Below are 13,838 nucleotides of genomic sequence, written 5' to 3' on the forward strand. Positions count from 1 at the left end.
AGGACCATGCCCAAAGAAGTGAACTTTACCACTATGGCAGAAACACACACATGGTGAAGTCCAGGCCCACCAAACACTGAAGGGAGCGTGGAAGAGCTTGCCGCTGCATGGAGTGTTTGGTCTTTCCAAGAAGGAGGAAAAGTTGATGGCAGTGAGAGATCAACTACTCAGAGCCCAAAGCAAGAGAACAACCAAGATATCACTTCCTTTTCCTCTGACTCTGGCTACAAGCTTCTTGTTGGCTTTCACATGGAAAAAACACCTACATCTGAATGGAGCCTTCCATGGGGTCAGAGGTCTCCTCTTTTCTCACTGATCTGATTCTTCAGTGAAAGTGCCCAAGTTTTGGCTGAAGAGAACATTTAGTTCAAAACTCTTAAAAACACTATTGAAAGTCAATTTAAGGGTGGATGCAGAGGCTGAGAGAGAAGGGTTTGAAGGGGGAGGTGTTCACATGCACACAAGTTGTCAAACAAGCACATTGTCAGTACAATAAATTGCACTGTAGTTGAGCGGTCTCACCTTCAGGACCCAAAGTAATGGGCAGGTACTGGTGACCCATCTGCCCATCTTGTCCTCTCTTTTCTCTAGCCCACCTCCCATTTAAGCTCTGGGGTCATTCTGTCCTCCAATGGCACTAGCCATTGGCAAATATCAAAGTCTCCCAGAGAGGGAGGGAATGACAAAAACAGTGATTCCAGCAATCATGTTGGCTTCTTTGGGGACCTCTAATTATTTGTTTTCGAGGAAACAAATCTGGCATGGTTTTTGGCATATACGTTTTTCATTTATGTACGTGTGTGTGTGTGTGTGTGTGTGTGTATGTGTGTGTGTATGTGTGTATGTGTGTGTGTGCATGTATGTGCATATGTTTGATATTTTTCCCCAGATACTTTTAGCTCTCTAAACTTCCCATGGCTTAATGTAAGTAAACGTTTGTGTGGCTGGCACACAGCGCAGTGCTCTAAACAAAGCACATCTCGACAATGGGCCACATGGAGACCATCACAGATTCAAAGAGATACAATACCATTCAAAACACATGTAGAAGCCACAACAGGGAGCAGAGTTTGAGGGTGCTGTGGGAGGGTGAGATAGGGAGGGAGGAAGGCAAAGAGAGGAGGAGAAGAGAAACCAAGCCCAGCAAATAGAAACATATTCATGACAAGACTATACATCAATAGAGGAAATTCCCCAAGGCACTGCAGAGAAGTAGTGCAGAGTAAGAACAGGCAGAAGACATCTGAAAAGGACAGTGGGGTAGGCAAGGGAAATAAAGGCTTCCAAAGCTTCATTGTGTATGGAAATAGATGGGCTTGACTTTTCCAGAAAGGATCTTGGGCACTTGCACAGAGATGATCTCTGCCATCATTTCCGGAAAGTCCACGCTCACCATATGGGACTTGATTAGCAGGTCAAAAGTGAACTGATGCAGCTCTCTTGCAATCTACAAGGGAAAATAAGAGAAAGAGACATTACAATTGACAAACTGTTTACTGCCAGATTCCGTCCCCCTCCCGTGCCCCACTGCTGACCTGTTTTGATTACTAGTTCTAGTCCTTCTAGTATGTTACCCCTTGCCTATCTTTTGGTCCTGTTCCATGATATCATGTGTGTGTGAATGGGTATGTAAGTGAGAAATAGTCTCCATGGACATCACTTGAGGGCTCCCAAGAGACCTTTTACACCATTACACCATTCAGGTCTGGGTGTTCTTTTTCCCTAGTACCCTCCCCTTCTCTCTTCCTCTCTTTTCTTTCCTCTCCCCCTGTCTACCTGTCTCCCTGTCTCTCTTTCCCTCTCCCTCCCTCCTTTTCCCTCTCTCTCCCCTCTTTTCTCTCTTTTCTTTCTGTCTATGCCTCTGCCTCTTCCTCCCCACCTCTCTATCATGCACATATCCCATAAGACAGAAAGAGAGAGATATAGAGGAAGAGAGAATGGCAAGCTCTCAGGTACACAAGTCAAGGAAAAGAGAAAAGAAAAAAAATCTAGATCTGCTTTAAGCTTTGTCCTGCAATTGGAATTTCTCTGTTCTCAGCTCCTCCACCCCTGTCACAAAATCCAGCAGGGACATTGTGACCTGTGCTCCTTTCTTCTCCATTGCATTTTCTTCCTGGACCATATTCAAAGCAAGAGGCAAATGGAAACTCCTCCCAACAAGTGGTGTCCGACCCTACTGGAGCCTATTATCACATGGCTCTATCAGTCTGATAAAGCACCCTCCGTCATTTGCTTACAGGCTGCACAGAATCCAGGAGCTTGGTGAGCTGGTAGAAGCGCCGTGAGCAGGATGTGGGATTTTTTCTTTTGCATGCAATGATACGATCGAGTTCCTTGATGTAGTTCATTCGAAGTTCATCAAAGAATTTTTGATTTTTCAGCCCATCCACTGGAACTGATGTGGGATGAAGACAGAATGGGGAGGGGAAGCATGCCCACGAAGGAGCATTAGACAAAGTACCAAGTTTCCTGACCACAAACTTGACCCCCACCCCCACAGGGAGGAAACTATCTACTCTGCTTCCTGTCAATTGGAGCCCATGTACCTGGGGCTATCTGTCTGCCAAAGAGATATTTGAAGTAAGGATACCTGCTCAAAATGAAATAAAATAAAATCTATTAAATCTTTCCTGTTACTAGTCTTTTCATAGATCTATTTCTTATTTATCTGTCTGTGATTTAGACAATCACAATGTATGGCTTTTTGCTTTCTTTTTGTACTGGCATTGTGGTTTTTACTCAGGGTTTAATGCATATACTAAGCTGATGGTTTCCTATTTGAGTCATACCAGCATTCTTTAATGCATGGCTTTGTACATTGTTTTGCCTCTTATGCCCACACAGAGGCTAAGACAGCACTCTATCTAGAGGAGACAAAACAAGCTTTCTTGACTGCCAAGTAGATGTTGCCTGAGTTGCTTAAATAGATCGCAAAGTATTGTAGAATCATATCCTGCCTTCCAGGAGATGATTCTTCTTGCTCTACAAAGACTATAAGGTAGTTCACTCTTGTTTGTGCAGAATTTTTCTGCATAAAAAATTCAGGGGCCTGGTGCCGGAGTTTGGCCTAGTGGTAGAGTGCTTGCCTAGCATGCACGAAGACCTGGGTTAAATTCATCGGTACCACATACATAGAAAAAAGCCGGAAGTGGTGCTGAGGCTCAAGTGGTAGAGCTCTAGCCTTGAGAAAGTCCAAGGACAGGGCTCATGCCTTGAGCTCAAGCCCAGGACTGGCAAAAAAAAAATCAGGGGCCTGCTACAAGTTAAAGAGAGACTTATAAGTAGATGAGGATCTGGTGGTTGAATTCTACCCAATAAATGGATCTCTAGCCATGAAATTGGTCTTCGTTAGAACAAGGGATGATGACAGAGAATGAAAGGGGAGGAGAAAGAAGGAGGGAAATGTCCAGGATCTGGTTCCTTAATAATCTATGAATAGAATAAGTGGCCTGTACCGAGGTTCTGTACTTCCAGGTACTTACTAATGCTGAAAAGTAGCAGTGCTTTCATGCACAGGAATTCCTGGGGGGTGATTTGGAGCCATCCAAACTCTTGAGAGAGGTGTCTCATTCGGACACACTGGCTGTACATCCGGGATTTGTGCATGCGGTACCTAGATGGGAGACACACAGAAGAAAAAGAGGAATGGGGAGAGGCCTCAACAACTTCTGAGGAAATATTTCTAATTGCACTCTCTTCCTAGATATCCTCCAAGAAAAGCTTGCTTCTTCTCCTGCTGATACTTCAGTGACAAGAAACAAGGTTGTTCTCCCCCCGCCCCCCAGACTCTCCAAATCCTGATAACCACTCATCTTTCCTGGCCAGGATATGGGTTAGCACATGGAATTTCCAGGTCTACATCACCCTTCTGTTTCCTGAGGCAGGAAATCATAACCAAATGAACACAATAGGGCAGGCACATGGTCTCCCTGACTTCAGATATGACCTCCAAGCAACGTTCAGAACCAGAGCCTGTGTTTTAGGCAGCCTGACTTGGAGGATTTCTAGAAGAGAGGACCCAGCAGTCAGCTTTTAAGAGGACACCAGGACTTGCAAGTGACCATAAGAGTTGATCCTATCAACACCCCTGCCTGTCATCTTTCATGGTAGAAATTTAATCATGTCTTTAAAATCTCCTAACAATGGAGATTTCACATTGTCCCTTTGAAATGAGTTCCAGTATTGTTGTTGTTGTTTTAAATTTTCAATTTCGAATCTAATGACCCTGCTAACAGGAGCCTATTCCCTTATAGATCAGCAGATCCTTTCCTGTTTGAGAGCTGTAAACATGAGATGCTTTTGCATAGTGACTTGTGAACAAATCATCCCATTATCACCTATAAATTTTATGGGGAAGTAGTAAAGGCTTGGACAGCTTCTGGGCAGGGGGTGGGAGGGTCAGCCTTTTTGATCCAAGACTGGTCACAGTATTCTTCTAAGAAGAGATACCACCTCTTTCTATTAGTTACTTTCTGGGTTTTAGTACTATAGAAATGAAGTGTGTGTGTGTGTGTGTGTGTGTGTGTGTGTGTGTGTGTGCGCGCCCGTGCATGGCGCACATAGACAGTAATTGATTTTGTAGCATGTTAAAAAAAAAAAAAAGAAAAGAGAATTTGACACCCACTTGTGTAGTGAAAACAAAGATCTCCCAGATGGGAGGTCTGTGCTTTGACATTTTGATTTTCACGACACTACCCTGGTCCATAGGGTGAATTCCAGACATAGGGCTGGAATTGCCAGGGACCTAGCTGAGCAACCTAGCTCACAGAGATCTTGATTGCCGTAGTAAAAGCAAAAAGGAGGAACATAGTGTAGAATTATTCAATTCACGCTGAAATCCAACTAGAAAAAGGAAGTGTTTAGGTAGTATCACAAGTCAATTGACTCTAACAATATTGTTTTAACCTTTTTCACAATGGAGAATTTTTTCATGGCAATACTAGGATTTGAATTCCAAGCTTTATGCTTGCTGGGTAAATACTCTAGCACTTGAGCCACAACCCCCAGATAGCACTTTTGGGGGTTGTTATTTGTCAGGTAGAATCTCAAGCTATTTCTTGAGGCTGGACTCAGACTGCAGTCTTCATACTTCTGCTTTTCAAGTAGCTGGGATTACAAGTATGGATCACAAGTGTGACTCCCTAAAGGGTTGTTTGTTTCAGTAAGATCTGCTGCCTCTGGAGTCTGTTCCTACTCTGGTCCAATGGCATTTCCATACCTTTGTTGATGAAAAATTGCAGTCTTTTTAACCGTGGAAGTCACGGTCCTGGCATAGGGATTCTTAGAATACTGCTGCAGGCCCTTGAGAATGGGGAAGAGGGAATGGAGAGAAGAAGAGAAGAAAAGGCAAGGCAAATAACGCAGACGGGGAAGAGAATCAGAAGTCGGGGGAACGGCTGAAAAAGAATCAGGAGAGAGTTAAAGGAAGAAAAGGGAAGTTAGCAGAGATTAGAAATGAGGAGGAAGGCTGGGAGAGGTGGCTTAAGCCTGTAATCCTAGCTACTCAGGAGGCTGAGTTCAAAGCCAGCCTGGCACGAAAGTTCGTAAGATTATTATCTCCAATTAACCAGAAGTGGGGCTGTGGCTCAAGGGGTAGGGCAGTAGCCTTGAGCTGAAGAGCTCAGGGACAGCACCCAGGCCCAGGGTTCAAGCCCCACGACCGACAAAAAAAATAGAAAAGAAAAGAAGAGGAAGGACCGGAATTCAGGATGGCAGGGGTAGGGGGAATAAAAAAAAGAGTGAATATGAGGGGACATGAAGATTGGAAAACACTAAGCACAGTTCCTGGCACATTTTAAGTGCTCAATAAATGAAACATAGGAAGGTGCTATAATGATACTAGTAATAATTTTACAGATGAGATTTGAAACTCAGAGATGTTCAGTACTTTTTCTCATGGTCATACAGTTGGCTTTAAGTTCCATTAATTACACACTATGTGTTCTCCATAGAGAGTGAAGAAAAGAAGTAACCTATGCTTGGTATCAGAGAGAACAGCAAATGGTCACAGCCTAGCTTATACAAGTTGCTTTCTCTCTATCTTCAGGTAACTTAGAGAGGCTGAAAGTGGCTCTCAACTGGAGACTGCTGGTGTCACAAATGGGTGGGGGCAGTTTGGGCTATCTGCATGACTGGAATATTATTTAATATTTAGTGGACATGGTTCAGGGATGCTGAATATATTCAAATATGCAGAATGTCTTACACAATAAAAAGTATCAACAGCATCCATGTTGAGAAACACTGGTTTGAGTGTTTACAGGTGTCCCAAAGCTCTAATACAGTGGCTTCTATAAGAGGAAGGGTCCTATTGTTTCAAAAGCCTTGGAATGTAGCGGAATGTAGGTCTCTGATTCTGTAAGGGGAGCTCTGTGGAACCTTGTGTGAGCTAGAAATCTGAGATGGGATATCACATGCTTATTTTGGGGAAGAGAAGGAAATGAAGTTTTTAGAAAAGAACCAATTTTCTCTTTGCAAAATTTCGAAGATCTCAGGGCTTTGGGAAAGATGAAGTAGTCAGTGAGAAAGTTGACTCAATCATTCAAGGGCAACAGGGACTTGATAGTAGGAGAAGAATAGTTAGAAGGCTTTTCAAGGTCTGCCCCAGAAGATGGCATCATAGGTAACTCTTCAGATGTTTGGAAATCACAGAGCAGCTCATGCCAACATCGCACTAGCTATTCATAGCTCTGGCTACCAGGACTGGCAGGGTTGAGTGAGGGCAACTTGGGACACTTACACTGCCTTGCATGGCACTGTTGTACTGTAAGGAATCATTGGCCTGTAGATTTTATTTTAAGGCTCATCTGGGTTAAAGGGATGAAGGAGGGGGAACTCAATCTTGGCTCCAATTAAAAGAATTAAAAGGATTCTCTGTGGCAAAAGTAGCTCAAGGTTCTTGGGGATATTATTCTTGTCAGCTCATTTACAATGTCACTAAGGGAACTTAGAGGACTATTATTGGTAAGGAAAGATCGAATCACAAAATTCTCTCTCTCTCTCTCTCTCTCTCTCTCTCTCTCTCTCTCTCTCTCTCTCTCTCTCTCTCTCTCCCTCCCTCCCTCCCTCCCTCCCTCTCTCTCCTCCCCCCCCCCCCCTCTCTCTCTCTCTGACCAGGCACTGAACACACCTCAGTTCCTTCTAAGGAACTGCTAATTCAGAAACTGAGTTACAGAAAGAAGGATGTTCTCTAAAGATGATAAATATGGGAAATAGACAAACCAATAGTTTCCACTTTTTAGGGGAAAAATGTAATTTCAGAATGTTAGCCCTTGGACAAATTGATGAAACACAAATATGGCTGGTGGTAGAACAGATATGTTTAAGAAAAGGAAAGTGGTAGAACCAAGGTCACTTTATTTGTCTATACCCAATCTCACCATCGATATATAAACATATGAATTAGCTGTAAAAAGTGATAAGAACCTGGGCATGGTGACTCATGCTTGTAATCCTAGCTACTCAGAAGGCTGACATTTGAGGATCAAGGTTCAAAACCAGCCCGGGCACAAAGGACCTGAGACTCTTATCTCCAATTAATCTCTCAAAAATGGGTAAGGCGGTAGCCTTGAGCTGAAGAGCTCAGCGACACCAACACCGATGGCCCAGGCCCAAGAGTAGGGCAGTAGTCTTTAGCTGAAGAGCTCAGGACAGTGCCCAGGCCAAGTTCAAGCTCCACGAATGACAAAAGAGAAAGATTGAGCGGGGGTGGGGGGTGGAGGTGGGGGGGGGACAAGATTATCAAGAAAACTAAAAGACATAAGAGTTAGGAAGTAAGCAGCATAGTCCTTTGAATACAATATGTATACAGCAAATGCTAACCAAAATAGCCTTCAACAGTAGCGAAAGGATCTAAGTCTGGAATTAGGAGCACTTACTCATTGAAAACCAGGTCGGGGGCGAAATAGAGCATCCTGGAGTTGACGTTGGTGAAGGATCGCCAGCCCATGGCAAATACCATGAGTCCCATCCAAGAGTACTGAATGACTGCCATCTGGTCATCCACGTGCAAGTTTCGGAAGCCTAGAGAATAAAAGGGGAGTAGATATATTGTCATCCAAGATGTTGACAGGCTGAGTTACAGTGAAGCTTCTACTGAGCTGAGAATTTCTAGCACTATGGCAGCCCCAGAGAAGCCTGAAGACATCAATAATGGTAGTTAGGTAAGTGGAGAGAGCAAAAGATTATATGGCAGATCTAATCTTCCTTGCCCTCCACACTTGACTGAACCTTTCAAAGAGATTATGATGGAGAGAACATGGAGCATTTTCATTTGGAAGAGAGTAAGAGTCAAACACTGAGTTCACTAGTCTTAGCCTTTTACTTAACATTAGCTCATATAATTTGTACAACTCCCATTATCCCCCATCTGTGAATCAGGAAATGTGAGCCACAGAGAGGTCAAGAAACATTTCCAAGATCATTTCACCAGTAACTGGTAGACCAAGTTCCATAGCCAAAGAGACTGACTTCAAAGTCCATGCTCTTGATCACTAGACCTTTGGAAAGATGCAGTACAATGACCAGTTCTCCTACATAGACAGCTCTTTCCCACTTTACAAAAGTCTTTTATTCCTGTAACCTTGTGTGTGTGTGTGTGTGCACACGCATGTGTGCACGCGCACGCGCGTGTGTGTGTGTGTGTGTGTGTGTGTGTGTGGCAGCCGGGGGTGGGGTGGGGGGGAGGTGGTTCTTGTGCAGAGCTGGAGCTTGAACTGAGAGCCTGGGTGCTATCCTTTAACTTTTTAGCCCAAGGCTAAAACTCGACTACTCAAGTCATAGTCCCACTTGCGGTTAGTAGCAGGGAGATAAGAGACTCATGAACTTTCCCACCTATGTTAGTTGTGAACTGTAATTCTCACATTTCACTCTTTTGAATAGATCGGATTACAGTGCCCAGTTTCTAGCTATAATCTTATTTGACCCTGATAAACATCCTAGGAGGGGGACTTTTTCCTATATCAGTAAATACAGATGGAGCTTAACAGCCACTGCCTTCATAACACTACCTAACTTTTCTTTGGCCCTCTTTCTGCACCATACTTTCTCTCCATTCTTTTCAACTGAGTAGGTAACGCTGGCCCTGAAGGTTTCCTATTCTTTCACTCAGAAAAAAAAAAGGTTCTGTATTATTTGCTATTTTACACTGCTTTCTTGAAAGCTCCCAGGAATTCTGAAAAACTTACATTATGCTGAACACTTCATGCTTTCCAAGGTTTCTGCAGCTCTGCTATCTGTACATAGTCAGTTGCCTTTGGCTATGATGTTCTCCTTCTTTCTAGGTTTTCTGATAAACACTTCATCATCTTTCTAGTCGTGACTCAAAACCCACCTCCTGTTAAGCCTTTTTTATTTCGTCCAAGCAGAAGGCTTTTGTACTGTGCCTTACGTACATATCTGTTTCTTCCACTAGAGTTGGACTTTCTGGAAACCAGGGACCATCTATTCTTATTTATCTTTATTTTTTTTTTCTAGTACATAGCCATTTCCAGTTATCTGATTTGTGCATGTAAGAAATATTACTTAAACAAATGGGTTAAGGACTTGTAATTCTTTGTACTTTTTGAAATGGGAATTAGCTGATTTCCAAATGACTTCCCTAAAAGTCAGAGAACAGAGCTTCCCAGATGTAACATCTGCAAGAACACCCAGTCATAGATAGCCATATTCTCCTGGATATTATAAATGTAGCCATCTCACCACACATCTTTACCAGCACTCTTTCTTCTTCCAAATCTGGAATTCTCTGTTTTGTCATGCTGTGTTTCATTAAGAACACTATCTTGAATTCAGATTAAGCTTCTCACTTTCCCATTGACGACCTCATTTAAACCTCACAATAACCCCAGTGGATAGGCAATGTGACACTTATCTTTATCAACATGGAACCTGAAGATTAGCTGCCTTGTCTAATGTCATCAAGTCAACATGGGCTGAATTGGTTCTGGGATCCAGGTGTCTTGATTCTTTGTTTAAGCACCTTTTCTACTTCATCACTGACAGTTACACTTCAGGAGCCATAAAATTACAAGCTTTCCTTTTGGACATAGGCTCAGATGTAAAAGTCATCACTCTCTAATGATCTGCTTGGTTGGTCCTTGTCTACTTACATATTGGTATTCCTCTTTGCTTTTAGTTCTCAACTAGTTGAGTCATCAAGGATTCTAAAATCTCTCATTGCACTGCCCTTAGCTTAATTCTTAGCCTCAGCAACCCATCTATACTGTACTGACATGTTAACAGACTGGCTGGTGCCTCAAAACCCAGAGTATTTCCTTCCTCTGGAATTTTTATAGTACAGGATGTCTGGACTTGACCTTTTCCAGTAGGATATAACAAGTAGGGTCCAAGTGAGTATACCTAGAGAACCAGCCTGCAAGTTTGAAAAATAGATCTCTGTAGTGGGAGACACTGGTCAGCAAAGAAAGAAAATGCCTTAGGTGGTAATACTTGATTTTTCTAATGGAGTCTATCAGTATCAAGATATTCTGAGGAAAACAGGATGAGTTCATCAGAAATAGAGATAATTCCCCAGTTTTGATGTACCAGAGAAATAACACAGAGATGAAAAGAAGGAAATTTTAGTCGTCATGCAGTACTAAATGGACGGTCCTTAGAGGTGCTTCGCACTCAATACTAAGAAGTGCATACATGGTATAACTGGCTCATTCACCTGTAGATCTGTCTATATGATTGTGATACAATATTGATCTTGAATGTCCAGCGTTTAGATAGCATAGTTAGCCAGGGATAAGTAGAAGAAATATCAGTCTCAGTACTACAGATTTCCTAAGGAATTCAGTCATTTAAGACTTATCTGTTACAGTGGTAGGCTATTCTGAAGATACACAAGAGTCATCTTGAGATTTTGAAACACATCAAACAGGTTAGAGGGAAGAGGGGCATTTGCTTATTTTTACAATCTAATCAACATCACTATTAGCATTTTTCCATGGAAACTTGTAGTTCTATGTCTAGGCTGGGAGAGCAGGCTCAAAGCAAGGTCAGTTTGAAAATTTTTGATGCTCTAGCATGCAAGTCAATAATAGGGTCCATGTATGAACTCTTGGATTAGATTGAAATATGTAAGAGTGGTAATTTAGCACTCTAGTTTCATTATAATAACCTATCATTTACACAGTACCTACTATATATCAGGTACAACACTAGGCACTCTATACACAATCTCTATATTGATGACATTGTCATGTTATAATTGTTCTATCATCTCTACAAATGAAGAAAAACAGGCACAAGCAAGTCATAAGGTAACATAAGCAGTGAAGGGTGAGGACACCAAATTAGATACATATGGTTCCAAATCCACTGTGTACACACCATCTGCTCATCTGCCCCCAATTATTTGTTATAATTTATTAATATGCCAGATATCCTATGAGTCCATTTTCAGATGTTAGTACCATTATTGAAAACTTTCAACAAAATTTATCTGACTAGGTTCTTAGCACAGTGCCTTAGACAGAACTGGCACTCAAGTCTGTCAAATGAGCAAAATCACTTGAAGTAGATGGTGATTATTGAAAGTGTGAATAGTACTTCTTATAAATGTACTAAGCAGTTTCTTTCAGAAACTATCCTTCTAAGCTACTTAGTCAGAAATCCTTTACTCTGGCAATCTAGATGGTGAACGAATTTTAACTTGCAAATTTGAGGAAATGAATTCCCATCTTGCAGGATAGGCCAGTGATTCTCCAGTCATACAAATTCTGCCATGGTGATTGGCACTATGTTGCTGACAAAACCAAGTAATTAGACACAAGAGGGTCTGAGTTTGAGTACAGTTTTCATTTGTTGAATCGCCAATGGATTAAGTTCATTAACTTCTTTGAGCTGTGGTATGGAAACAGAAATAATAATCCTTACAATTCACAGGGCTGCTTTGAGGTCTACATATATCTAAAGGTCTCCATCTAAAATGAGTCCTGTTAAGTATTTGGAAACTGCTTGGGAAAATTAAACTTTGAATCTCTATCCAGCACATGGCATCAAAGGACCCAGCAGAAGAAATGATAAGAATTACAACAGGTTTTTATTCCTTTTTATATTTGTTCCTCCCTGTGTGAACTCTCAGTTTTGGCACAATGAATGTGCAGCCAGAGTCCTTGGGCCTTCTTCCCAGTGATTTTACTGGCTTGTCAACTTCAGCTCCCTAAACTGCAAAAGTATTAGGGACAGTGTAGCAGCAGCCATGGGACGTTGTGAGTTTGAAATAACAACAACAAAAAAGGCTTGATAGCCAACACGAATATCTTCAAAAGCAGCAAATCCACCATATGGCCTAAACGGTTCTCAATGAAGCTTTCAGCCCTTAACTTTGGCAAGCCAGGACTTATAATACTGAAGGTTACAATAGACTATAGTGAAAGTAAAAGAAGGAGAGGATTTGGAATCAGAGGCTCAGATACTGGAAATGCCATTTTCTAGCTGTGTCCCTGTGAACCAATCATACCTCTTCTCAGAATGTCAACACCTTTGTAAAATGAGAGAAAAGAGCTTCTACTCCATAGCTTTCTTATGAGAATGAAATTAGGTAATATCTAGGAAGCTTCTCTTTTTACTATGAATATAAATATCCATCTGAATAGCAATTATTATTAGAAGGCAGGTTAATCTTTGACTCAACAGAAGGAGATTTAGATTGTTGATATTTCAAAAGAATCTTTGAATCATAGAATCTCAGGATTAGGGGAATCTTTAAAGAGCATATGCTTCACTGGTTTTCAAAGTGCATTCCCTAGAACCACATGATTATGCAAGAGCGACCTGGGACTTACCTGTGGTGGTGGTAAGGAAGAGGCTGAGCTGATGATGCCCAGACCAAAGACTCTGGCTTTAAGTCAATCAGTTCCACTTGTACAGTGCTTTGGAGAAATAAAGCATTTGGCTACTAAAGGAAAGTTTGTGAATCCTTAGAGGAACTCTAAAGCTGTTCTGTTTTAATAAGCACACATGTTTAAACAACAGATGACTTAGGAAGGAAGTTCTGTAGTATTGCAGACAGCCAAGAAGAACTCAATTACTTGCTCTCTAACTTTTGCTCCAGTTAGGATTGTTAAGGTTGTTTAAAGAGCAGTGAAGGTTCAATAAAGCAAAATTGAAAAACTGTCCATTTAGTCCCAAACATCCTTTATATACATAGATGAAGAAAAAGATGTAGAGGGCAAAATGCTTATATAATGAGTTACCTGTAGAACTAAGAGTAGAATGCAAATGTGTTTACTCTCAGCTTTCTACCTACTGTATTGGAAGTGTTCCTGTAGTAATCTTCTGTAGTGATAGTGAAGACAGAATGTCAATGGGGAGCAAGATTATCTTTGGGGTAAGCCTATATGTGTACATGTAGAACAGCATCCTATGGCACATGTCCATGGGTGTGTGATTATGGGGAAATTTGCTCAGCAGGAAGTTGAATAAGAATGTATCAATGTACCTGCTGTAGTCCAGTACAAAATAAATGGTCATAAACAACTTTAGGCAGGGTACAAGTGGCTCATGCTTATGAATCGTAGCTACTTAGAAGGCTGAGATCTGAGGATAGGGATTTGAAGCTAGCCCGAGGCAGGATGTCCATGACATTATCTCTTATCTTCAATTAACCAGTAAAAACAGACAAAAGTTGGGCTGTGGATTAAGTGATTAAAAAAAGAAAAAACTGCTCAAGGACAGTTCCCAGGCCCTGACTTCAAGCCCTAGGACCGGCATACAAAACGTTTTAAAAAGTATTGTGTATCAATGTGTGCCATATTTTTTCTCTTGTTCTATGTATCTCAAAGCCCTCAGTATTTTAAAGCAAAGAGGACAGCAATTCCTTCCCCATA

At 41.7% G+C, this 13,838-nt stretch overlaps 1 protein-coding gene across 1 annotated transcript in view; it reads right to left on the bottom strand.

The window, feature by feature from the left end:
• Positions 1–836: 836 nt before the first annotated feature.
• The window catches only part of Ar (androgen receptor), a 170,312-nt gene continuing 157,310 nt past the window's right edge, over positions 837–13,838 (bottom strand). Inside the window, exons 5-8 of the mRNA XM_090326049.1 lie at positions 7,878–8,022; positions 3,483–3,613; positions 2,238–2,395; positions 837–1,447 (exon numbers count right to left, since the gene is read on the bottom strand). Coding sequence (XP_090182175.1) covers positions 1,292–1,447; positions 2,238–2,395; positions 3,483–3,613; positions 7,878–8,022 — 590 coding nt within the window. The 3' untranslated portion in view covers positions 837–1,291. The remainder of the gene's footprint in view (positions 1,448–2,237; positions 2,396–3,482; positions 3,614–7,877; positions 8,023–13,838) is intronic.

This window comes from Megascapheus bottae, chromosome X (genome assembly GCF_031878675.1).
Source record: "Megascapheus bottae isolate mThoBot1 chromosome X, mThoBot2.hap1, whole genome shotgun sequence".
In the NCBI taxonomy this organism is placed as follows: domain Eukaryota; kingdom Metazoa; phylum Chordata; class Mammalia; order Rodentia; family Geomyidae; genus Megascapheus; species Megascapheus bottae.